This window comes from Siphateles boraxobius, unplaced genomic scaffold (assembly GCF_051911475.1).
Source record: "Siphateles boraxobius isolate OS27281-9 unplaced genomic scaffold, OSU_SipBor_1 77, whole genome shotgun sequence".
NCBI classification, from domain to species: Eukaryota; Metazoa; Chordata; class Actinopteri; order Cypriniformes; family Leuciscidae; genus Siphateles; species Siphateles boraxobius.
Genome location: NW_027509205.1, coordinates 18,635,001 through 18,662,056, shown reverse-complemented (window position 1 = coordinate 18,662,056; position 27,056 = coordinate 18,635,001). Strand labels below are relative to the sequence as shown.

Sequence of the window (27,056 nt, the reverse complement as noted above, 5' to 3'; positions counted from 1 at the left end):
GAGAAGTAGATTAGAGTAGCCTTCTCTTAAAGTTCTTCCAGTTTTTCCAGTCTTACATTGCAGATTTATCATGTGCACATCTATAATGCGAATCTCCCGTTCCTCCACATCCCAAAGCTGCTCTATTGGATTGAAATATGGTGACTGGAGCCTGTTTGAGTTTAGTGAACTCACTGGCATGATCAAGAAACCAGTTTGAGATGATTTGAGCTTTATGATATGGTGTGTTATCCCGCTGGAAGTATCCAGCAGAAGATGATACACTATGATCATAAAGGGATGGACATGATCAGCAACAATACTCAGGATGGCTGTGGAGTTTAATCGATGCTCAATTGGTACTAAGAGACCCAAAGTGTGCAAGAAAATATCCCACCATCATTACACCACCAGCAGCCTGAACCGCTGATAAAAGGCAGGATGGATCCATGCTTTCATGTTGTTTACGCCAAATTCTGACCCGACCATCTGAATGCTGAAGCAGAAAGTGAGACTCATCAGACCATACAACATTCTTCCAATCTTCTATTGTCCAGTTTTGTTGAGCCTGTGTGAATTATAGCCTCAGTCTCTCATCTGACAGGACTGTCACCGGTGTGTTTCTTCTGCTGCTGGAGCTCTTCTGCTTCAAGATTTGATGTGTTGTGTGTTCAGAGATGCTCTTCTGCAAGGTTTGATGTGTTGTGTGTTCAGAGATGCTTTTCTGCTTCAAGGTTTGATGTGTTGAGTGTTTTCATAGATGCTCTTCTGCTTCAAGGTTCGATGTGTTGTGTGTTCAGTGATGCTCTTCTGCTTTAAGGTTTGATGTGTTGAGTGTTCAGAGATGCTCTTCTGCTTCAAGGCTTGATGTGTTGTGTGTTCAGTGATGCTCTTCTGCTTCAAGGTTTGATGTGTTGTGTGTTCAGAAATGCTCTTCTGCTTCAATGTTTGATGTGTTGTGTGTTCAGAGATGCTCTTCTGCAAGGTTTGATGTTGTGTGTTCAGAGATGCTCTTCTGCTTCAAGGTTTGATGTGTTTTGTGTTCAGATATGTTCTTCTGCTTCAAGGTTTGATGTGTTGTGTGTTCAGAGATGCTCTTCTGCTTCAAGGTTTGATGTGTTGTGTGTTCAGAGATGCTCTTCTGCTTCAAGGTTTGATGTGTTTTGTGTTCAGATATGTTCTTCTGCTTCGAGGTTTGATGTGTTGTGTGTTCAGAGATGCTCTTCTGCTTCAAGGTTTGATGTGTTGAGTGTTCAGAGATGCTCTTCTGCTTCAAGGCTTGATGTGTTGTGTGTTCAGTGATGCTCTTCTGCTTCAAGGTTTGATGTGTTGTGTGTTCAGAAATGCTCTTCTGCTTCAATGTTTGATGTGTTGTGTGTTCAGAGATGCTCTTCTGCAAGGTTTGATGTTGTGTGTTCAGAGATGCTCTTCTGCTTCAAGGTTTGATGTGTTGATTGTTCAGAGATGCTCTTCTACTTCAAGGTTTGATATGTTGTGTGTTCAGAGATGCTCTTCTGCTTCAAGGTTTAATGTGTTGTGTGTTCAGAGATGCTCTTCTGCTTCAAGGCTTGATGTGTTGTGTGTTCAGAGATGCTCTTCTGCTTCAAGGTTTGATGTGTTGTGTGTTAGAGATGCTCTTCTGCTTCAAGGTTTGATGTATTGAGTGTTCAGATATGCTCTTTTGCTTGAAGGTTTGATGTATTGAGTGTTCAGAGATGCTCTTCTGCTTAAAGGTTTGATGTGTTGTGTGTTAGAGATGCTCTTCTGCTTCAAGGTTTGATGTGTTGAGTGTTCAGAGATGTTCTTCTGCTTCAAGGTTTGATGTGTTGTGTGTTCAAAGATGCTCTTCTGCTTCAGGGTTTGATGTGTTGTGTGTTCAAAGATGCTCTTCTGCTTCAAGGCTTGATGTGTTGTGTGTTCAGATATGTTCTTCTGCGTCAAGGTTTGATGTGTTGTGTGTTCAGAGATGCTCTTCTGCTTCAAGGTTTGATGTGTTGTGTGTTCAAAGATGCTCTTCTGCTTCAGGGTTTGATGTGTTGTGTGTTCAAAGATGCTCTTCTGCTTCAAGGCTTGATGTGTTATGTGTTCAGATATGTTCTTCTTCGTCAAGGTTTGATGTGTTGTGTGTTCAGAGATGCTCTTCTGCTTTAAGGTTTGATGTGTTGAGTGTTCAGAGATGCTCTTCTGTTTTGTTGCTCCTTATCCAATCCACCACTAACTGTAACTCTTTTTGTAATTTTGTATTCAAATCACCAATATCAGTTGCTGCTAAATATATAGTGGAATCATCAGCAAACATTTAGATGCTTGCCTTATCTAAAACAGATGGAAGATCATTGGTAAAGATTGTGTAGAGGAGAGGCCCAAGACAACTTCCTTTAGGCACGCCATGTTCCACAACCCTTACATTTGAAAAACTACCATTAAAATAAGCTAGTTGTCTCCTATCTGACAAATAACTTTCCATCCATAATAATGCGGTTCGTGAAAAGCCATAATATTCCAGTTTTTTTTAACAGTAAGTCGTGGTCAATTATATCAAATGCTGCAGTGAAATCAAGCATTACAACACCTATTATTTTCCTCTCCTCCATATCCTTGAACCAGTCATCAACCATCTGAGTCAGGGCAGTGGCTGTTGAGTGTTTTCCTCTATATGCATGCTGAAAAGTTGTAATCAAATCATTATTTGTAAAATAAGACTGAATCTGTTCATAAACAATTCTTTCCATTACTTTGCCAATAATTGGTAATAAACTTATTGGTCTACTATTTGACCCAGAGAAAGGCATTTTCTTATTTTTAGGTATTGGCACAACCTTACATATTTTCCATTCTTTCAAACATTTATTATTCATAAAACACAAATTAAGTATATGAGCAATAATAGGAGCAATGATTGCAACTATTGGTTTAAGCAACTTATGTTCAAGGTAGTCAACACCAGGTGGTTTGTTTGTAAATTCATCAAAAGCAATTCCACTTTAGAACCACTGGCACTCTTGAATTTAAAGCTACATGTTTTACCTTCCATCATCTTATTTATTACTGTATTTGATAATTCTGTCTTGTATAACTGTGTAGTATTTTTAAGTTTATTTATTGTTATTTATTTATTTGTTGTGTGTTCAGAGATGCTCTTCTGCTTCAAGGTTTGACGTGTTGTGTGTTCAGAGATGCTCTTCTGCTTCAAGGTTTGATGTGTTGTGTGTTCAGTGATGCTCTTCTGCTTCAAGGTTTGATGTGTTGTGTGTTCAGAGATGCTCTTCTGCTTCAAGGTTTGACGTGTTGTGTGTTCAGTGATGCTCTTCTGCTTCAAGGTTTGATGTGTTGTGTGTTCAGAGATGCTCTTCTGCTTCAAGGTTTGATGTGTTGTGTGTTCAGAGATGCTCTTCTGCTTCAAGGTTTGACGTGTTGTGTGTTCAGAGATGCTCTTCTGCTTCAAGGTTTGATGTGTTGTGTGTTCAGTGATGCTCTTCTGCTTCAAGGTTTGATGTGTTGTGTGTACAGAGATGCTCTTCTGCTTGAAGGTTTGATGTGTTGTGTGTTCAGAGATGCTCTTCTGCTTCAAAGTTTGACTTGTTGTGTGTTCAGAGATGCTCTTCTGCAGACCTCGGTTGTAACGAGTGGATATTTGAGTTACTGTTGTCTTTCTATCAGCTGAACCAGTCTGGTAATTCTGCTCCGACCTCTGGCATCAACAAGGCATTTTCTCCAACACAACTGCTGCTCACTGGATATTTTCTATTTCTATCTGATAATTCTCTGTAAACCCTATAGATGGTTGTGTGTGAAAATCCCAGTAGATCAGCAGTTTCTGAAAGACCATGCCACATTCAAAGTCACTAAGTCAACTTTCTTCCTCGTTCTAGTGCTCAGCTTGAACTTCAGCAGATCGTCTTGATCATGTCAACATGACTGAATGCATCGAGTTACTGCCATGTGATTGGCTGATTAGGTATTTGTGTTAACAAGCAGTTGAACTGGTGTAATAAAGTGGCCAGTGAGTGTGTGTATACTGTATACTGTTGTTGACCTACATTAAGAGTATAGAGCTATTAAAAGTTCATGTTAACAGCAGCTCAGATCTTTTGGTCTTCGAGGAATTTGTTGAAGAATGTTTATAAGTTTATACTGAGACAAATCTGAGACTTTATTGATATCTCTTCTAGAAGAGTGTATGAATTAATGGAAAATGTTTATCAAATATAAGTATGAATTGCAGAACATGTCCGTTACCTCTGGGATGTCGTCCTCAACACTGCAGGCCTCATGATATGGAGGGAACGGCCGTGACCAGCCTCCAGCACTGCAGTTACGACTCACTATACCTAGAGTAACCAATCAAGGTCAAAGGTGAATCACAATCATGCAAGGCAATCTCTTTAAGCTTTATGTGTTAGAAAAAAATTTAAATGAGCTTATATATTCACTGGCAACTTTGATGTAATTTCATGAGGATTTCATTGAGTTTATTTATATATTTTTCTCTGGAGACAAGATGCAATGCATGTAATTAGTTTGTGCTAAAGCTGAATGTGAAATGAGGTCTGAATCCTTTTCTACACAAGTCAGCGATGAGTGACACTTTACTCGTCATAAGGTGAAACTGCAGCAGCACAATTTTATTTGTGGTCTTTCAGATTTGACTGTAGTGTTGGTTGGCTGGTTTAGACTGGGTTTAGTTTGTTATACTGGCGGATATGTGGAGATTTGAATCGTTATTGCAGTGGCAAATATGAAAACCTGCCCTTTTTTGCTCAAGTTTATGAAGCCTTGAAATTGGGGCTGTGCATTGTACAATTTGAGTTTTCAGCTTATATTCCCAAGGTAGATGTGTCTATTGTTAAAGCCCACAGTATGAAACCAACACGTTTCCTTCATGGTTTGCTTGCAGAAACTGTTAATATGGAAATGGTTGGGCTCAGAGCAAACTCAGAGCTCTTTTTAATTCATTAGACAGAAACATTTTCTGTTTCTCGAGTCAAAAGAACAAAGCCCTAAGTCTCTTTGGCATTCTGAAACACAATTTGTGGTACTACATCAATGCCTGGCCCTAATACATGACTTATAATAACTTATTCTAATATGTGTATTGTATTAGGTGGTTAAAAAATTAACAAAGCCATCTGAAAAGGTTTTACTTTTGCCAAAGCAAATTGGCCATATCATACTTGTTAACTAATACAAATGGTCCTTTAAATGTAAAAGTTATTTATTAAATATAATTAAATAGAAAAATAAATTAATAAAAATTCTAACTCCAGCTTGCATCTCAAATGCTGTTTATTAATATAAGCCAATGTTTGAATTTTGTGCTGTAAAATAGCATGCGTTGATAATTCATACTGAAAAATACTGAATGCTGGTTATTAAAGTGTCCCTATTATACTTTTTCAAATATTTCTTTTCATGTAGTGTGTAATACAGCTATTTGTGAAAGTAAAAGGACTGCAAAGTTTCAAAGATCAAACGGTGTCTCACTCTCACTCCCAGTCTCAATTCCTGCACAAACCTATGAATAACAAATTTTCATGGTCTTCATTGTCCGTGAACAAAGTCTACCTTGACCCTTGAATAGAGGGTAGCTGACCTGCAGTTGTAGCTTAGAATGGAAGAGTTTGGTTTGTGTGTCGACAAGAGGCTGCTTTCTGCCAATCAAATCCCTTTTGCTGCACTTTCAAAGGTCAAGTACTCGGGCTCAAATTGATACGGTAAGACCGACGCCATCATTACCATTCGTATGATGACTTTATACGTTCGTATCATTCTGATGAAGATCCACAGCTGAAATTCAGATATGGTAATGAGCGTTTGGTTTCCGACACATGCTGAAAGCGGTCGACCAATCAAAACAGACTGAGCCATGTCACCAATCAACAGACTTTTACTCTTGAATCTATTACTAAACCGATTCAAACTCTGTGAGAAAAGAGCTGATGCTGCAATGGATATTATGAGAAAATGTGCTTTTTGACCCTGGATGCATATAAACCTTTTGTAGGAGACTCCAAAACAAAATTAGAAACCTTTAAAATAACATAACTTTAAAATAATTATAATAATGTTTAACATTTTCATTTATCCAGTAATAGTGGTACATCAATTTCTTTGTATTTCATTCCTATTTAACTATATACTTCTATCAATTTACTGTAAATTCAAATGTAATGATTCACAATTTATGCATCTTTACCTCATTCAGGTACTGAATTGCATTCTCAATTAATTTTTGAATTGTGCACAACCCTGAAGTGGACGTATAGTGTTTGTGAGTCATACCTGTGTTGTTCTTGAAGAGAGAGAAAACAGCCGGACAGGGAGTGTGGACGGTCTCACCCACTGCAGCTCTGGGCCAGCACACTACAGAGTCCCATACTGGTGGGCAACCTTCACACATACACACATATATATAAATAGCATGACCTTATAACTACTCATGAACTCAAGCACCAAGCATCAAGAAAACAATGTTTCTGAAAGGCTTTCTGTGGCACATCACAGCTAGAATTACTCTATTACAGTCCAGTTTTCTGTGTTGGATCGGCACAAGAACATCTGTGAATTTCCAGCAAAGCCACTGCAAAGCATGCTGGGAAATGCAAACGCAAGGCGCTGCATTACAATGAGTGTGATCTCGTATTAACCTCTGTCTCTGAATGTCACCACAGACCGCTTATGGCAGTGTAAAATGCTGTGCAGATGTGATTCATTTCAAATGTCATGGGTTTGTGACCTGTTTTTGTATGTCATTTAAAATAAAAAAATAAATGGAGTATAAAGTCATTAAAAGTCATTTTAAAAGTTGAAATGTTTGACAGGAGACATTATTGATATGTTACGGCTACAAAGTATATCTTTTTTAAAGTAGCAGCAGACTATTGTCTAATGTTCTCTCTTTTATGTATAATAAATTAATATTTTATTTTTAAAATGTGAATAGTATACACTACCATTCAAAAGTTTAGGGTCAGGAAGATTTTTTTTTATAATAAATAATTTTTATTATTCAGCAATGATGCATTAAATTGATCAAAAGTTAAAAATGTTACAAAAGATTTATATTTTAAAAAATGCTTTTCTTTTGAACTTTCTATTTATTAAAGAATCCAGAAAAAATATACATCACATTTTCCTCAAAAATATGAAGCAGCACAACTGTTCTTTTGTAAAAAAAAATTGTTTTTTTTTGAGTATCAAATCAGCATATTAGAATGATTTCTGAAGGATCATGTGACGCTGAAGACTGGTCACAGTCACAGTCAGCACAATTCAGCTTTGATCACAGGAATAAATTACATTTTACAATATTCAAATATTTCCCAATATTACTGTTTTTACTGTATTATTTTTATGATGGTTGGGTGTTGTTTGAATTTTATTAATTCAGATTCTGCTTATCGATTCCGATTCTTATTGATTACCAGTTTCGATTTCAACAGTTAAAGTCAAAAGTCAAACATTTAGATATCAAACATTTTGATACATTTTTGCAAAACATTTAGTTGCAGCTGAATACCATGAACAAAATGCAGCGCAGCTTTTTGTGCGCATCTTCATTCGCTTGAATGGTTTAAAACCACAATAAAATGCACACACAGGTATCAATAAACAGAATCAAGATCTTAATTTTATAACATGTATTCAATTCCTGACCTTAAGTATCCGATGCCAAGAATTGGAATTGATTTTCGATTCCGAAAACTAATTATTGATTTTAAAAAATGCAGCGTTGGTGAGCAGAAGAGACTTCTTTCAAAATCATTAATAGCCTCAGGCCCGGTTTCACAGACAGGGTTTAGATTAAGCCAGGATTAGACCTTAGTTCAATTAGGACATTTAAAGCTTTTATAAATGTGCCTTAGAAAACACATTACAGATGTGTATCTTGAGACAAAACAATGGCTCTAACATAAGATATATCAGTGCAAGTTACTTTCAGTTAAAACAGCATTTTAGTCAAAGACTGTGAAACCAGGAGATAATCTTACTAACCCTGAATTTTGAACGGTAGTAATGCTCATATAATTTAGTCTCGAATACATCTGAGACATATTTGATTATGTCAAGGATTTTTGATTACAGACTTTGGTGTTTCAGTAATTCAGAGTGCAGTTTGAGACTCTCACATGAGTACTAGGATCTTTTTCTGAAGAAAAAAATCTGAGATGCAGGATGCCTAAGAAAAGGTCTCAGCTAGATCTCAATGTAATCTCAGTGTTTAGTATGCCTCTCGTGTCCTTTGGACGACAAACCCCTTCAACATCCCATCAGGAGTTTCGGTTTATTTCTACCTGAGGATCTGCTGAGGTTCCCGGGTTCTGTGATCTCTTGCAGACACCGCTGTTCATCTCTTGCCAACTGAAAAATATATTCACACTCAGGATGCAAACTACACAACACCTGCAGAGAGAGAGAGAGAGAAGATGTTATGAGTCAGTGATGCATAATGCAGGTCTCATTTATAACACAACTCATACATCCATTTTCAGACGCTCGCACTCTAAAACAAAAATTATAATCAATTGTGGATGCTGTCCTGGCCCACTTTACAGATGATGAGAGTATGTGCATATATGTGCATGCTGAAATAGAATGAGAAATGTTATACTAATACCAGCAAAGAAAAACACGACTTCAAATTGCATTAGCACAAATGTGACATTTCTTCTTTTTAAATGGACAGTCATTATGCCATATTATGGTTATTGAAAACTGACGCCGAAAAGAATTCATTGCAATCTTAAAAATATACTGCGTATATACTATTTCAACTCTGTGTTTCCTCTGCTGTTAATGAAGTAGAAGTTGTCAAGAACCATTTTAACATATGTATGCACACAAATATGTATGCATGCAAGAGCATTTAAAATGTTAATTATGTGCATGTAATCAAAGCGCTGTTTCAGAGTGATTGTCTCCAATCAATTGAGCTCAGCCTCGAATTAACAGGACAATATAGAACTAGAAGTAGCTATTCATATTATTATTTAGCAAATGTAGGTGTTTATGATATTTTCAATGTCCCATTCTTAGAATATATAATATCCCAATAGTAAACATGTGGTATATATACTGTTAAAAATTTGGGCTCAGTAAGTCTCTTCTGCTCACCAAGGCTGCATTTGATATTAATATTTTATCAAAAATACATGAAAAACTATAATATTGTGAAATGTTATTATAATTTAAAATAACTCTTTTCTATTTTCATATAGTGCCATTTATTCCTGTGATCAAAGCTGAATTTTCAGCATCATTACTCCAGTCTTCAGTGTCACATGATCCTTCAGAAATGATTTGCTGCTTAAGAAACATTTATTATTAGAAACATTATCTATATCATGTCTCATGCAATCAGTCAATCAGTGTTTCATCCTCGGAAAGAAAGTGGAGCATTTAGCAAAATATGTAGACGATTGGATATTCATTGCATTTTATGACAGCTACCATTTAAATGTTTATATTTCAAAGAATGAGTAGAAACATAATTGTCATTTAAAAAGTTATTATAACTATTATGAAAACTTCCTTTTATGTCATTTAAATGTAAGTAGACTACAAATCAGTTAAATGTATCCTTTAATATTATAGATATTTATCAATGGGTACAACCCTGTATAGTTTACAACATTAGTTGAGAGAGATTGTTTTCCTTTATAATATTTTCCATGTACTGTACCTGATACATACCCCAATTAATCAATTTCTAATCGAATCGGAATTTAATTGAATCAAAAGGTACGGAATCAAAATCGAATGGTAAAATTTGTGTCAATACCCAGCTCTAATAAAAGGCTATACAGCACACAAATGGCACCATTTCCTGAGAATTACTCCCATATGCTTTACTTTGATATGTTTTTTCGCCAATAATGTTTTGAAAAGTTAAAAAAGAGAAGAGAAGAGTTCAAATAAGTTCAACAATATACTTCTTCACAGTGTATTTATACGTGCTCGAGTCAGTCTTTCAAGGTAAATATAATCTCCAAAACACTCACGTCTCTCGACTACAAGGGCTTTCACTGAATGAAAAATACAGTTCAGAGCTGAGGCAGGATTTTGTTCATTAAAAGATGTTCAAAAACACTGAGCCATAAGTAAGTCTACAGAGAAGGCAGGCTCTGCTGATGCTCTTTAGTCTCATATAGCAGCTCTATCTCGCAGTAACCATCTCATGTGTACTTGTTTTTCTCTCCGTTTATCTCTCTCTATCTATTTCTTTTAAATCATCCAAGTCTTAGAGACGCACAAAAGAGTTTTGCCAGCTGATATTATCACTTGTCATTTTCAGTGTCTATAAAGCACACAGTTGGACAACAGAAGAGGAGACAGACTAAAAAGAAGAAATATTGAGCGAACACAAACTAACAATGAGTAAACTATTTTTATTAACGAATGTGAACAAAAAAAATTTCTGTAACCAGTGTTAGGTGTATTCATTACTAAGTAATTAATTACTGTAATAATTTATACTTGTCCCTTGAAAACCTAAAGTAAGGGACTCTTTTTAATTTACAGTTACTTCTGATGTAATTGCATATAAAAATAGAGTCTAGACTATAAACAATTTTAACTTTTTAACAATTTTAACTATAAACTATTTTAACTTTCTCCCTTTAAATACTTTGGTCAGTTCAAGAATAAGATATGCTATTTTATATTATTTATTTGACAGAATTAAAAGAACAGTTCCCTTTCAAAAGCTACAATCGATGCTGCGCTGCTTAGCGCATTGGGAACGTCTTTAATCATGACCAGCTGTGAATATTGTGTGTAACACATCAATAGAATTGACCCAGAGGTATTATAGCCTCGGTTGGTGACGTCATCAGAGCGCACCCCCGACATGAGACTATAAATTAGATGAGCGACAGCAGCATCATCAGGTCTTGTGTCTTCAGAGGCCATTCTGTGTATGTGTGTGTCAAGCATTTCTCACTTCTCTATCTGCTACAGGTCTTTGTTAGGAGTTAAATATCAACTGGCAGTGTGCAGATTTTTCTCTTCCTCATCTCTGTCAAACAAGTGAAAAGAGTTAAATCAAAGAAAAATCAAGTGAAAATGAGTCAATAACAGAGTAAGCGATGTGTCCCTCCATGTTCTCGTCCTGTGTCAGAATTGGATACAAATGCTTTCTGCTTTGTTTGTTTGCTCGGGGGAGGGGCATGCGGCTCTTGCGTTGGAGCAGGGCGAGTGCGAGCATTGTGAACTGTTTACTGTTAAAGCAAACGCCTTAGCCTTAGCTACTTCCAAACCGCACCTACATTACCATGCATCGTGGGGCTTAAACATGGATTTGGCTGACGATCAAGAGACGGGTCCGTCCCTATCGCTTGCTTGCTCACCAGATCCACACGTTCCCTCGTGTGATCTCGAAGCGCGCTCCGGTGCTTCTTCGGTTCACGCAGGGGACGATGATGAATCTCTTGTTCCTGCGGACTATGAGCAGCCTACCTCTGAGCGTTCCTCAGATGACAATAAATCCGTCGAGGAATTACTCAGTGGTTACTCGCGCGGTGGCCAGATTACAGCTTGACTAGCCACGCGAACAAGAGACCTCCAAAAAATCGAAACTTGAGGATAGGTTTCTGTCCGCTGGCAGGGGGAGGAACCACAACATCAGTCTCTCCCCTTCTTCGAGGACCTCCATGACGAACTATCAAAGTCATGGAGAAAACCATATACTTCCCGTGTCTTTGTGCCTTCGACGTCGACTTTTTCGACTATCGTGGGTGCGAAGTCGCGGGGGTATGCGGAGATACCTCAGGTTGAAGAGACGCTTGCGAGATATCTCTCACCTGGATCAGCATCTTCATTTAAGAGACCTACCCTCCCCACGAAGCCGCGTAGAACAACTTCGGCACTCGTGGGCAAAGCTTATCAAGCTGCAGGTTGAAAGATTTGAGTGCGGGCAGTACTATCGATGACGAAGCGTTCATAGAGTTTCGTCGAGACACAGACCTGTCTCTTCGTGCCACTAAGCAAACGGTCCATGCCATCGGCCGTTCAATGTCTGTGTTGGTGAGCACGGAGAGGCACCTGTGGCTCAACATTAAAAGGGTAAAGGACAAAAACGATGTTTTTCTCCTTGATGCCCAAATTTCGCCTTCTGGCCTGTTTGGCAACTCAGTGAATACTGTCGTCACCAGGTTCAGGGAGGTGAAAAAGCATGAGGAAGCTTTTGTTCAGTTCCTTCCTCACCGCACGGCAACCCAGCCTCTCCCCGGTCCTTCATGAGTCAGGGAGGTGAAAAAGCAGAGTGTGACGAAGCGTGCTCCCCCTCGCAAAGAATGGGGACCGGCTCGTCGCACTCAACAACATCCTGGGCCAGACCTTAGGACAATCATCAGCGAAAAGAAGAAGTCCTGATGGTCTGGCGCCCAGTCTGGTGGGGGTAGCCCCCCGCCGGACGAGGCGCGTAATACATCTGCCCACCCCTTCCCGTTACTCTCACGAAACCTCTCCATCTCTGCCGCGATTCAGGGGGCAGCATTTTCCAGCGAAATGTTAGATGTTCCGTTGCTTCCTGCTATCATCCAGGACACGGGACATCTAACATCCCCTCCACAGGAAGTGTTAAAATTGATACCTCTCAGAGAGTCTGGTAGCGTGGAAACTTCTGCCAGGCAAAATTAGTCTACTTTCACTTTAAGAGCAAATGCACGGATCTAATATACTGATATTGATACATATGCGTTTATACTTTCTCAACTGTTTATATTCACTTACGACATAACTGACTATGTTTACTATACTCGCTGTTTTTTTTCCATAATTTTGTGTGAATTTGTCCACTCAAGTGCAAGAAGACGCGAAAGAGAGCTAAGTTTAGTATTCAGGCACTGTCTGCAAGGCTGGTTGGGTTGTTTGGGCACACAAAACTTTCCGACAGTGAAATTAGCTCCCTTTCGCATCATCTTGTTAAGGTTTAAACTTTGGTGACGATGAAGCGTTGGCCCATCAATTGTTCCAAGCATCATTCACGTTTGTTCTCGTTCATGCATTGTTAGAATTCATACAAATGTTACTGGTCAACTGGTGAGTGACACCGTTTCATACACTCACCAACGCCTATTTTTACTCGCATTTGGGGCTTGGCGAGTGTTCATTTTAGGCCCTGTATATATACTGTATATAGTGAACAAGAGAGGTAGTGAAATTGTGAACTGATGAAAATGATTATAAAAATTAAATGAAGCAATTGGAGGAATAGCCTTCCTGAGAGGTCTTCCAGAGGTCTTGACAGCTTTGGAGCTGCTGAAAAGTGACTTTCCACCACAAGTTCCTTCTGTCCCGCTTTGAAGTAAAGTACCAGCACTTAGGATTAAAAAAAACCTTTGAAAACGAGGCTGCTCTAAGAACTACAGTACGTCGCGGGCTAATAAATTGAATTCTTTAATTCATCTCTCATGATGGAAAAACTACAGAGAGCCCTTCAACATGATTCAAACCAGAGCGAGATTAAATGAAACTCAATCCTTCAAGCTCTATATATTTGTCTTAAAGAAGCTCAGCCAACCCGTATTAGCCAATGCTAAACAATAGCATTGCTAAAATCCTATGGCACCTACAACTGTAAAACTAGTTTGATTTGTCTCATCATACTGTATGAAATATCACTGTGAAGGCTGTGGAATGTCTACCAACCCCCAAATCTCATGATGCAATGCCATTAAATGAAATAAAATATAATCAATGTACATCAAAACCTATAGAGGACAGTATTTTTGTAGACTTTTAACCAAAAACCAATAAAAAAAAACATTTTGTTCAGGACGATGGAACCGGAAGTGTAAAATGCGAACTCATTTGCAGGTTTTTGGTCTACAAAATATGTCATCCCTGCAGCATCAGATAGCAACAATGCATAAACTTCTTTCATTGTCAGTTTTTGCCTGAAGAACATCGCTGTTGCCTTCCTCTGGTATCCATTACCCAAAATCCCAAATGAAAATATGCAACACATCTTCAGAATAACCTGCAGTCATCATCTGCATGTTTCTGAGATGGCATCTGAATGGCTCTGTTGCTCTGTCTCGTAGAAACACACACAGTGCATGTGTGTAAAAATCTCCTGGGGTTTAACATCACCAGATATCTTCTGCTAGTAGAAAGAAAAGGTGAAAATAAAGTGTGAAGGTGATGTATCATTAATGCTTATGAAAACAGGTCAAGCTGAACTCACTATCCACCCAACATCACCTCTTTAGTTTCACTAAGCTGCCAAAAGAGCCCAAACTCTCCTCTGATAGCAGTAATCCAGACAGAGCTCTGTAACCACTATATGCTTTACTCTATTTTTAGAAAGTAAGACTAGGAAGATCCCAAAATGCCCTGGACTAGAATTGAGTTTGTTAGACAGGGCTCTCCTGGGTGTTTTTTATGTGAGTGTTGCTTCAAGTTGTTGCTTCAAGGTTACATTATTCATCGGGAAACCTCAGAATTAGGTTACTGACTCTCTGGGTAAATCTCATGCAAACTGTTTGGGTCATATTTCACCTGAAAATCAAAAGAAAAAATGAATAAATGGTATTTTATGTTAAGAAAATCAATCCTAATTTTGGGCCACTTGTGCATGTCTATATTTATATAAATTAAGAAATAATTAATAATCTATCAATCATTTATATATTGTGTGTGCGTGCGTGCGTGCGTGCGTGCGTGCGTGCGTGCGTGCGTGTGTGTGTGTGTACACCTTGGTCCCCATGAGGAAAACAGCTTATAAATCATACTAAGTGATGCAGTGATTGACAAGAGGGAGGGGGCAGGGGCGTGATCGGCTCGGAATGCATTTTCAATTAGCACATTGAATTTTGCTACATTCATTGCGGGACATTTAATGAAAATGCAATCGCAAGTATCTTAATTGTGAGTGTAAATGCAATTAAGAAAAATAACATTTAAATGATAATTTTGCTATACAGTTTTTGCTGGAACATTTTAAACAGATCTAATAATTTCTTTAATACATTTTCATTTTCATTTTGCAACTTATAAAGCGTTAAAATATGTATTCAATTTACATTTTAAAACATATGCATGAAATGGCAAACGTAAATTATATATTTGAATTATCATTTTCATTTTGCACCAAACGTTGCACAAATGTAATGGGAAAATGTACATTTAAATACAGAAATGCATTGCCATTTTACATATTGTCATTTTACATATTGCATTATCATTTTGCATATTACGTTTCAAATTGAATATTGCTACACATAAGCTTCCATAGATACCGATATGGTGGCCTATACAGTATATCGTGTATCCCAACAAATTTTATGTTCTTATTTTTTGCTTTTGATTTGGAGTGAAATATGACTGACATTTCTTTATAAGAGTCATTTATCTATTATCATGCTGTTTAAACTGATGGAATTCACTAGTAATGTATTTAGCACTAGTATTGGGGCAGTGTGTGTGCGTGTGCGTGTGTGTGTGCGTTCGCGTGTGCACGAACACATGTGTGTTCACTACTCAGTACTCTATGTGCACTAAATTGGATGGGTTAAATGGAGAGGATAAATTCCGAGTATGGGTTACCATACGTGGCCTTCACATCACGCCACTTCATAAATGCATGAACACAAAATGAATCAAACCTCGATCTATGGTTTTCTTTATAATAACAGAGTGTAAGCAGTGATTTAAGCAGTGCTGACTCTGGGTCTGACTCGGTCTGACTCTGACTTTGTTGATTTGCAAATATTCAGCCTCTCTTCATTCATTAAGTCTCACACGCACATCATTGCACAAAAGAAATACCACTACCAGCATGTTCCACGGTCTTTTACATCTAATACTGGCAGTTACTAAGCTTGACCCTACGCTTTGACATGTTCAGAGCCCCAATCGGTTTGATTAGTGTAAAAATGAAAGAAGAGAGCCAGTGCTTTTGTCAGTAATGATTTTGATTCTCTAGACATGAAATAAAAAGAGTCCATAATGCATTCATGCCGTTACTAAGACATCACTCACAACTGGATTCATTAGATTTCAGAGCTGCAAGCTGTGGATATTTTACCCAACATGTTCTTAGTTCTGTCCCTGCTTTCATTTCTCCTGCTATTCAAGCATGAGTTTCAATTATAGCAATTAAATACTATTAGTGGCTTTTACTTTCTGTATATTTCTGTACTTTTGATGTTGAGCTGCTTAACTGTGGGTACTTGACAGCAACATTTCATAGTACATACGTCCATAAGAGCGAAATGTATTCACCTAATAATTATGCACTTGAAGAGATTTTTACATCTTTCGAAAAAAATGTAAGTTATAGTATAGCTTAAAGTTACTGTGATTCCTTCTTCAATGTACATTTCTGTTCAACAGTTTACGGTTGGTTTTTAAAAGAATCTTATGATTACCAAAGCTGCATTTATTTGATCAAACATTATAGAAAAACAGTAATATTGTGAAATATTATTATGATTTAAAATAGCTCTTTTCTATTTGAATCTGTTTTAAAATGTAATTTATTCCTGTGATGCAAAGCTTAACTTTCAGCATCATTACTCCAGTATTCAGAGTCACATGATCCTGCAGAAATCATTCTAATATGATGATTTGCTGCTCAAGTAACATTTCTTATTACCAAAGTTTAAAATTGTGGTGCTGCTTCATATTTTGATGTAAATCATGATGCATTTATTTTTCAGGATTCGTTGATTAATAAAGATCTCCTCTCTTCTCTGATGACGTGTTTACTGGAGTGAGGGCGGGGCAACCTGTCACTCATATGACATCACAGCAATAGCATACCACAACCATCCAATCAATTCCCCCGTGGACAAAATCAAGCCCCGCCCCACATTTTCTCTTGTTCAAAAGGATATACATCACAATAGAAAAGAAAAGACCAATCGCAACTTCCATTTAATGCCGAATTCAATGCATCCTCGCAGAATAAAAAACATTTCCTGACCCTTGCTTCAGTCTGCACAGTTATTTTTAGAAATATAAATAACTTGAACCAAACCTTGTATTATGAATGCAACAACTAATCTAAAAACGACACGCCAACCGAACCACTGATTCCATTGATGAATTCCAAAGGGCTGAAATGTTAATGTACTTCTGCGAAGAACATGCTTATTCGTATGGGCACTTAGAAATGAACACCTGCGCCATATCAAACCACCTGTCTCGCTTACAGAGAGACCATTATACTGCTCATCCTCCCTGGAGAACATTAATCTCCATTCTACAGGATAGTACACAGATCCATTAACTGCCCTGTTTCTAAGAAGGCTCCCCCCAAGTTCAGCTGACAGATGGCACTTTTGCATCCACATTTACTCCATATATACGGGTTTCGGTGCAGTTGCCAAGGAAATGGGCACACAAGTGCACAAACAATCGCACCAGAGGAAAGTTGAGCGCTCACTTATTTTTGATCCCGAGATCATTTTGAAGCCTTCTCTTCATTCTGAGACAAAATCCTCATACACCTGCATTTTTACCAGCTATGGGGGACCCAATGGATGGTTTAAAAACTAAAAGTCATTTTGAAACAAGAAGGAGCCAAAATCTCCAACACACAGAAAGATGAGCTGACAACCTTCTTTGAGAGAAAGTTATTAGGTAAAATTAGACACATGTCCAAATAGGCCTATATATGAAGTCATTTTCACTTGCTCTCGAATCCACATCGACAAAGGAGAATTTAACACTCCACAAAAGTATTTTTTTCTCTTTCTTAGATACAGCAATTTGCACACTCATCTCGACCTCATACAGCAACCTTGACATCAGAAGCGATTCAATTTCTGTTTTCCATCAGTGCTGGAGTTTAGAGTGGCTGAAACACAGAGATGTTGGTGACGGAGGAAGAACATTAGTTGCCAGCGGTGGGAAACAAGAAAGCATGTTCTGGTCATTATAAGCACCTCAAAAACACACTTAACAATGATACTTTGTGAGAACTTATTACATCTCCATTCTCCATGTTTGCTAAATAAAATCCAATACTTGTCTCTTATTTTTGCTGATTCCAAAAATAGTGTCTGTTTTGCTCCAGTACTTCACTTTCTCACAACATATGATGTGCATTTCAGCATTTTTGCTTTCGACAACCATTTGTAAGAAGTATTGTATTATCTTTTAATTACCAGAAGAACAGCCAAAGGTCAGGTTACTCTCTGTTCAATTCTCAGCCGTTTTTCGCATGACATTATTTATTCCCTACTGTATGTCTGATTTCTAGGTTAGAATTAGTCAGTGACAAAAGAAAATGCAAACATGACCTTTTCTGCTACGTCTGTGTATTTTTTTTTACTACAATCCAAACATTAAATTAATTATGTTAACTAAAATGTGCAATATATAATAAAGAGTGCGCTGCACTGGAAACTGGGATGTTTCACCTACAATAAAGAGTACGCAATATAAATGTTATAGCCTACTGTGCAGTATGTAGTCTACCAACGAGACGCTTTTTTAATTTAACATAGAGTGAGCCTCATGACAGGAGCTCTATTTAATTCACACAACAATTAATTATTACTATTTATTAAGATCATATTCTCAAACAATATATAGTATAGGATATATATACACAGTGCCCTCCACAATTATTGGCACCCCTGTTTAAGATGTGGTCGAGGACTTCTAAAAATTCTCCTTTTTTTTTAAGCTCACTGTCACAGAATTGCATCAAAGAGTGGCATCTTGGGGTCACAAAGTCTCCAAAACAACCATCAGACGCTCTCTTCATGCCAACAAGCTGTTTGGGAGGCATGCAAGGAAAAAGCCTTTTCTCACTAACACTCACAAACGTAAACGTCTGGAGTTTGCTAAGCGGCACTGGGACTTCAGCTGGGAACGTGTGCTTTGGTCAGATGAGACTAAGATTGAGCTTTTTGGCAACAAACTGTCTAAGTGGGTCTGGCGTAAAACAAAAGATGAGTATGCCGAAAAGCACCTCATGCCCACCGTGAAGTATGGTGGAGGATCTGTGATGCTGTGGGCCTGTTTCTCTTCCAAAGGCCCTGGGAACCTTGTTAGGGTGCATGGCATTATGAACGCTTGAACTCCCAGGACATTTTAAATAAAAACCTGATGGCCTCTGCCAGAAAGCTGAAGATGGGTCGTCATTGGGTCTTTCAGCAGGATAATGATCCAAAACATGTGGCAAAATCTACACAAAAATGGTTCAGCAGTCACAAACTCAAGGTCCTCCCATGGCCATCTCAATCCCCAGAGCTCAACCCAATCGAAAACCTGTGGGGCGAGCTAAAGAGGAGAGTGCATAAGAGAGGACCCAGGACACTGGATGATCTAGAAAGATTGTGCAAAGAAGAATTGTCAAAGATCCCTCTCTCTGTTTTCTCCAATCTTGTGAAATGTTATAGGAGGAGATTAAGTGCTGTCTTGTTGGCAAAAGGGGGTAGTACAAAGTATTAAGAAAAAAGGAGATTTTTTTAGAAGTCCTCGACCACATCTTACACAGGGGTGCCAATAATTGTGGAGGGCACTGTGTATACATACATACACATATAAAATAAAATATATAAAATGATTGACAGGTAAAAAGATTATTTCTGCTTGTCCATGTATTTTAATTGGCCCCGACTCTTTTTCACAGAGTCTAGTGAGCCAGATGTGAAAAATCGCCTTTTCCACCTTTAAAGCAGTAACGTGCAATAATAAATTGAATGCACATTGATTGCGGCCACATTCTCGCGGAGCCCAAAATAATATTTAGTATGCTAAAACAATGTCTAGCCAAGTTAAGTTAATACAACACAATAATCCTACAAGAGCGTGGATTAATTTAATTAGCTGGTTGATCCTCAAACTACACAAATTAAAGTCTTATAAAGACGCGTCTAACACAAATGTGCAATGTAAAAAAAGTGCATATGCAAGCATAAAAAACAATGCAGTGAGGTTTTAAATGAAATGCGTCCCATTAGTTGCATGTTGGCTATTATGTATAGCATTAACATCAACTTCAGTTTAATAAAGCACACTGGTGAATAAATTAGGCTGTGCATACTCACAGTTGTTAGTAATGTAAAGCACAGGATCCCACGAACACACGAACGCATGACTCCAGCCGTGTCCACAGCGCGCGCTGACAGCTGTAGTTGAATCAAATGCTTTATAGACCGAGTCTGACCAATGGGAAGAGAGAGAGAGAGGAGAGGAGAGGAGAGAGAGGAGAGAAGCGTAGGCTACATCGTTCAGTCATAGGACTGCACGGGCGCCGTGAAAACCTTTGCGTCTCTACTGCAGGGAATTGCAACAAATGCTCTTTTTACTGGTGAGTTTAGGCCACTTTCCTCAAACCAGATAAGAATGAACCTGATTTTGAATTAGCTACTGTTTTGATATTCCTCGAACACTACCATTTGTTCCAAGTATCTAAAACTGCTTAATGTGCATGTGTAGACTCAGTTCAAATTTCTTGCGGAGATAATTACATTTTTGTTTGCACTACAGCATCCATTTAATCTATGTATTTGTGTAAATGAACTTTTTGAAAACACTTACATGTATTTTTCTGGCAATTAAAGGCACACTATGTAACTTTTGGCCCCGGTTTTAAAAACAAAACTGTATGCATTTTGTTGAAGAACTGTTTTGGTGGTGCTTCGGATCTGTCTGTGTTCAGCAATTTCCCGCGGAAACCATCCCGGGTCTTTTATACTTAGGCTTACCATAGTAAATCAGGGTAAGACAAAAACGTGGGAAGAAGGAGTGATGTATTGACGCATAATTTCAATCTGAAAAGAAAGTAGTGTACCTTTAAAAATGTATAATAAGTAGCCTACACTTACATGAGATTAAGTCATATCACTCTTCCAGGAAAAGCGGTTTTATTCTACATAAAGAAGGTCACCCCCTCATGTCAACATCACTTGACCAGAAATGTCATGTCAACCACTGCTATATACTATCAGAAAGATGGGTCACTATAAAGATCTAGTGAGCAACACACACCACACAGTGGCATTCAGTGGTACTCTGAAATGAGGAGGCAAAGTCCTCCATTTTTGTTTTTTGTTAATAAAGTAAATGTAAATTCATGTCCCGGTTACACATCATGTTGGCACATGGCAATTTTTTCTTTCTTCTTTGGTAAATTGAACCTCAGCTGTTCTTTATAACAGTCAATTTATTTAGGATTTCCAGTCATCAAGCTCGGCAAACAGGTCCCAGACACGAAAATGTACCTTTAATTTCCCCATGCTGATTGCTTACTAAACCACATCATATTTTCAGGGAACTTCAAGTTTAATTTTGACGTGACAAAGCATGGTATTTAAGTGGCTGAGCTGTTTATTTACTTTTAATTAGACTTCCCATCAGCCATCATTTTGTTCATTCAGACGGATTTGCGAACACAAAACGAATGAAAACAAGAGGCAGGAATTATCGCACGAAACAATATCCAGTCATAGCGCGATGAAGGAACTGCCTCCTCTCACGTGTCATTTCCCTAATCACTCTCAATTATCCCTCAGTAAACAACACACGCTTTAGGGGGTCTGTTAAAAGTCAGTGGGCTCAGGGGAGGCAAGAGAAACGCAGACTCCCGAAGTAACTTTACCTGCTGGTGTCGCTGTGTCGACTGTTACTTTAGAAGAGAGAGTGATTTATACACCTTTTAATGTCACATTATATAATATTTGCATTTGCGTCTTATTTTTGAAATATGGATTATTTTCTAAAACAATTTTTTGAGGCACTGCATACCCTTGCCTCCTGATAGGAAACACACCTCAAACCACATAATGCCAATATAGACAAAACAAGCTAATTTAGTCCAAAGAAAAACTAAAGCCGGTTCATCACCACATGCACTCATATATACAGTACAAACGCATGTGTTATACAAAAACTTTTGCACTGGTGCTGAACTGATACAACTTTATTACATTTAAAGGGTTCTGCAAATTGTAAACTTTGCACAGTGATTGCATAGATTCACGAATACCATCATTAAATCAGTGACATTCATGAATTATTCACAATTCCCTGAACAACGGCTTTTAAAAGGTACTTCAAAATAATGAATTTATTTAGAATACCAAAACTCTTGTAAAAGAACAAGACCTATTAAGAAAATATTTAGAATTGCACATAGTTCAAAAAGGAGCTTGAGATGTAATATAAATATATAGACAAATCTTCTTAAAAGCAGCAGTCTATTTAGCTTTGTCACCAGGATAATTATAACTTACACCTGAATAAATGTGTGTCTTGCATATTTGCTTTCAAAGTCATTTTAAAAACCAAGACAGTTCATTAAATGCACATTTAACAACCTCAGTGTTCATATTACTAATGTTTGATGACCTACCAGGATGATGATTCAGAAATGCATATTAGAGTAAACAGAAAGGAGGCATTAATATTGAACATGTCAAAAACCATGTGAGTATCAGTGAACTAATATAATTAGATTCAAAAACTGACAGCCTTATATTTGCAAAAATATACTCTGTGCAAGTGCAAAATTAGTACAAAGTATGTGCCATTTCATTCAATGTATTCTAAGCAGAAATACTGCATAGAGTTGACTAATAAAAAAGTGCCATATTTGCATGTACTTGTATGCATTGTGCATATATATAGATATTATGGTATTTTTATAGTAGTTAAATAGTTCAATTGCTGTCATACCAGTGACAATTTGACCTAGTTGGTGGGGTCTACAAAATGAAGTGAAACTGATATACGTTTAAAGGGCTCTCTCATGACACACATCTTACATTATCCAGCTTTAATAAAAAAGAGTAAAAAAAAGCCTGTTAACTGCTTTTTTCTTGTACAGTTTCACCCTGTATGAAATTCTCATAATGGTTTCAAATTGTTTAAAAGAGACTTTCTAAAAAAATACGACAAAAAATGTTTGTGTGTACTTGGTAAACTCATATAGTTGATATAGTAGCATATAGTACCATGTATTGGACATCTGTAGTGGAAGTGCTGTGATATCTTTGCAAACAGCAGCCATTTTTGGATCCCTCTAAATCTTATATCCAAAAAGAAAGGAGAAATTCTCACATTGCATTAATAAGTAGCTAGAATTTAAAATGACTTCTCTGGATTGGCCATTTTTAAAGCTGAATTTTTGAGTTATTATTATCTTTGCATGTTTACCCATGTGAGCTTCAACTGACGGTATCACTGATGCTTTGAATTCATCTGTAGTGTTTGTAAAATCATTTTAAAATACTGAATGCACAAGTAAAATAAAACACACAAAAAGATGCATCACCAGCAAATAATCCTCTTCCAAATGAGTACATGTGCTTTTGAAACCCGCCCATAACACTTAACTCAGCTCACAACAGATAACCTCTGTGCTATCAGCGGTAAAACATAAAAACTAATACTATACTAACCCATAAAACTCAAAACACAAACCCTTGGCACACAGGAACAGGTCTGAAATGATTAAGGATAAAAATAAAACGCTAACAGTTCACACGAGGACGCCACACACCACAGTCACTTTTAAGGGAAGTCGCTTCCATCATAGATGATTGGCTTCTCAATGGTCAGCTGGTAGTTGACCTTTTTGGAGAGAAATCTGTTGAAGAGAAAACAGAGGGGAAACAGCAATTGCTGCACTTCAAACAATAACTAAAGATATCACAAATGAAACAATTAGGTTACAGATTTGAAATATCTTCATTTGCAACAAGTTGACAAATATTTCATTATTTTAGTGTCTGGAATGTTGCCAAGCTAAACAAACAAACACACACACACACACACACACACACACACACACACACACACACACACACACACACACACACACACACACACACACACACACACACACACACACACACACACACACACACACACATTAAACAAACAAACTTTTGAACAATAGTGTACAGTATGTATAGTTGATATTTCTCTCAACTCTTTTATATTTGATTATTGTTTATAATGAGATTGCGTCAATGCATTCTGCCTTATCTGATGCATGCAATGCCTTAGAATTTTTTTCCAAATAACATATCTTAGTAGGTAGCATAATATTGCCACCTTTGTGTCAATGGTGTGCCTATGATGCTATAAAACAAGGTCTAGCTAGGCAACATATATACAGTAGGCAACATATGAAATGCAGAAAATCGCAAAAATGCATTGCAGAGGTAAGTAAAATAATCAGTTTGACACTGTAATAAATATCAGCAAAAATTATATCAGTTAAAGTCCCCCTGTGGTGAAAATCATATAAATGTTGTTTATATGTCTATGTGGTGTATTTAATATGCTTTAAGACAAACCAAGTGTAAATTCATGTCAACACCATTGCTGAGTATTTTCTCTTTAGAAACTGCAGTGAACCAAAGACAGCCTCAAAAACATAGTTTGAAATCGCTGGTGTTTCTGACGTCACAATCAGGTCAACGTGTGATCTCTGAGCTGCTGTAAGTGCATTTTCTTTTCAAGGAAAAAAACATAGACTGTAAAAAAAGTATGGACGTAGCGTCCGTGACGTCACCCGAAGGTTTCTGAAAAGCATTTTTGAAGCCCAAAGTGGGCGGAGCCGGCCGTCGCCATCTTGGTAGCGCGTCACTCCCGGATAACCAAAAATGGGCAAAGAGGCGGGATTAGCTGAGGTAACGTGACGGCTAACAGACAGCAGAGAAACGGCTAGCAGTGACAGCGGCAATCCACCTGTCACTCAAGTGGCTGTGCCTTTAACTATGCAGAAATTTAAGGCTTAATATAATTTTAACGGATTAGATATGAAAAAATATGAAGGGTAAAATTAGCTGTATAGACCAAACCCACTTTTTGTACCAGACTGTAAACATTTTTTTTCTGTAATTATAATAAATTTAAAATATATTTTAAATGTAACAAATTTATCCAAGATGATGATGACGATGATTACTATTATTTAACTGAAGTTTTGATTACAAATGACTATTTGAATGTATTTTTATTCACTGGGATGATAGAAGTGTCATAATTACGTGAGGACGTAAAATAACTGGTGAACCGCTTTTTAATTTAACCGGTTCATTGAAACAAACTGTCCGAAAGAACCGGTTCGGGGAAAAGAACCGGACTTCCCATCACTATTTTGGATCAAAGATGAGTTTTAAGGGATACAATTATTGACAACAGGGGGACTATAATACTTTAGTAGATTTTTTCGGAGAAGCACAAGCTCTGAAAGGTTTCCCGGAGTGTGTAAATGTCAACTGTGTGTTACTGTACCTGGAAAATGAGTTATCAAAGATGAGTGTGTAGACTCCTGGGTTGCGGACTTTGAGTTGTCCCTGTATGGTCTCTTTGTGAGAGTTACAGCGTGTGAGAGGAATCAGAACCTGAACCACAGGGACACAAGGATTTAGCACCGTAGCCTGGGATTAATGGTAAGAGTGCTCCGATTGATCAGGCGCAGATCAATATCGGCCGATAATAGCTTTATGCATTTTGATCGGGGTCTCTATAGAGAATGTGAAGCTGACATCACGCTGTGTTGAGTTCTTGGCAGTTGTCCTGTATAGACGCCATATTAGAAGGATCGCGCTGCCTTTCTGCTTGTGAGTTTAATGCAGTGTTTTGATTTTCTGTTGTGATAGTTAAAAATGTCGCCATTGTAGGTCATTCATGCTGCATCGAAAATTGCCATAGTAACTCACATCAGGCTGAACCCTGAGACACCCTCAGGCTGAAATATATATATACAGTGATGTGAATAAGTTAGGCCACCCATGCTAAAGTTGCCTAAAAAGAGGAATAAAAAAATCATCTTTTGGAAATTGATCTTAATGCCTTTATTAGAAAAATTAGGAAAAATCCAACCTTTAAGGACACCAATTTTCTTTGTGTATGTGTATACATTACTTTGTGTATGTAATATGCATCCTGATAAAGTTCCCTTGGCCTTTGGAATTAAAATATCCCCACATCATCACATTCCCTTCACCATATCTAGAGATTGGTATGGGGTACTTTCCATAAGATCATCTCTCAATGCAAATCAAACTAGCTATTAGGCTAACTGAAATAAAACCATGCCGATCTCTAGGTATGGTGAAGGGAATGTGATGATGTGGGTCTATTTTAATTCCAAGGGCCAAGGGAACTTTATCAGGATGCATAGTATCCTGGATCCATGAAATAACTGGCCTTTAAAAATAAAAATCTGCCTGACTCTATGGGAATTTAACATAGGGGTGTCCTGACTTATGCACCCTGTATTTTAAGGAAGAACATTTATGTATTTATGATCCATTATTCATTCACAAAGAAAATTGGTGTCCTTAAAGGTTGGATTTTTCCTCATTTTTTTTATAAAGGCATTAAGATCAATTTCCAAAAGAGGATTTTTATTCCTCCTTTTAGGCAACTTTAGCATGGGTGTCCTAACTTATTCACATTACTTATATATATGTGTGTGTGTGTGTGTGTGTGTGTGTGTGTGTGTGTGTGTGTGTGTGTGTGTGTGTGTGTGTGTGTGTGTGTGTGTGTGTGTGTGTGTGTGTGTGTGTGTGTGTGTGTGTGTGTGTGTGTGTGTGTGTGTGTGTGTGTGTGTGTGTGTGTGTGTGTGTGTCTAATAAAACAAAAACTAATAAATTACTAAAACTTAAAATTAAATTAAAATGAAAACTGAAAATATAAAAAATAAAAGCTACTTCACAATATTAATAATTAATATAACAGTATATAAATAATACTAAAATAACACAGACCGTAAGTTATTAAACAAAAAACAGCTAACTTCATTCATGCTATTTAATCAGGCAATATGATTCTCGCAGATTTAATATTTTAATATATATTATTATTTAACTTACAGAAAAACAATAAACATCTCAATAATAGTGAAATCATCAAACATGCAGACATAAAATAGAACTAAATAATAATAATAATAAAAATACCATAATAATTTTAATAAGTTATTTAAAACATAGCCATACACAACTATATTTAACTAAATATTAGTTCGCTATAAAAAAATCAATAAAGACATGTACAGCGACTTCTGAGAACACAAATTTTCATCTATTCCATATAAAATTTCCTTCTTTTCCACAGAAGAAAGTCAGAGTAAATAATAACAATTATAATATTTC

At 37.3% G+C, this 27,056-nt stretch overlaps 2 protein-coding genes across 5 annotated transcripts in view; both read right to left on the bottom strand.

Annotated features, from left to right (window-relative positions):
- ghrhrl (growth hormone releasing hormone receptor, like) overlaps window positions 1–20,567 on the bottom strand; it is a 45,800-nt gene extending 25,233 nt beyond the window's left edge. Inside the window, exons 1-5 of the mRNA XM_077218127.1 lie at window positions 20,482–20,567; window positions 19,989–20,102; window positions 8,274–8,382; window positions 6,262–6,369; window positions 4,219–4,310 (exon numbers count right to left, since the gene is read on the bottom strand). Of these exons, the coding sequence (XP_077074242.1) occupies window positions 4,219–4,310; window positions 6,262–6,369; window positions 8,274–8,382; window positions 19,989–20,036 (357 nt within the window). The 5' untranslated portion in view covers window positions 20,037–20,102; window positions 20,482–20,567. The remainder of the gene's footprint in view (window positions 1–4,218; window positions 4,311–6,261; window positions 6,370–8,273; window positions 8,383–19,988; window positions 20,103–20,481) is intronic.
- A 1,280-nt stretch (window positions 20,568–21,847) lies between these two features.
- fyco1a (FYVE and coiled-coil domain autophagy adaptor 1a) overlaps window positions 21,848–27,056 on the bottom strand; it is a 38,924-nt gene continuing 33,715 nt past the window's right edge. For all 4 annotated transcript variants that reach the window (XM_077218854.1, XM_077218857.1, XM_077218856.1 and 1 more), the window contains exons 17-18: window positions 25,189–25,298; window positions 21,848–23,530 (exon numbers count right to left, since the gene is read on the bottom strand). In XM_077218854.1, coding sequence (XP_077074969.1) covers window positions 23,455–23,530; window positions 25,189–25,298 — 186 coding nt within the window. In that variant the 3' untranslated portion in view covers window positions 21,848–23,454. The remainder of the gene's footprint in view (window positions 23,531–25,188; window positions 25,299–27,056) is intronic.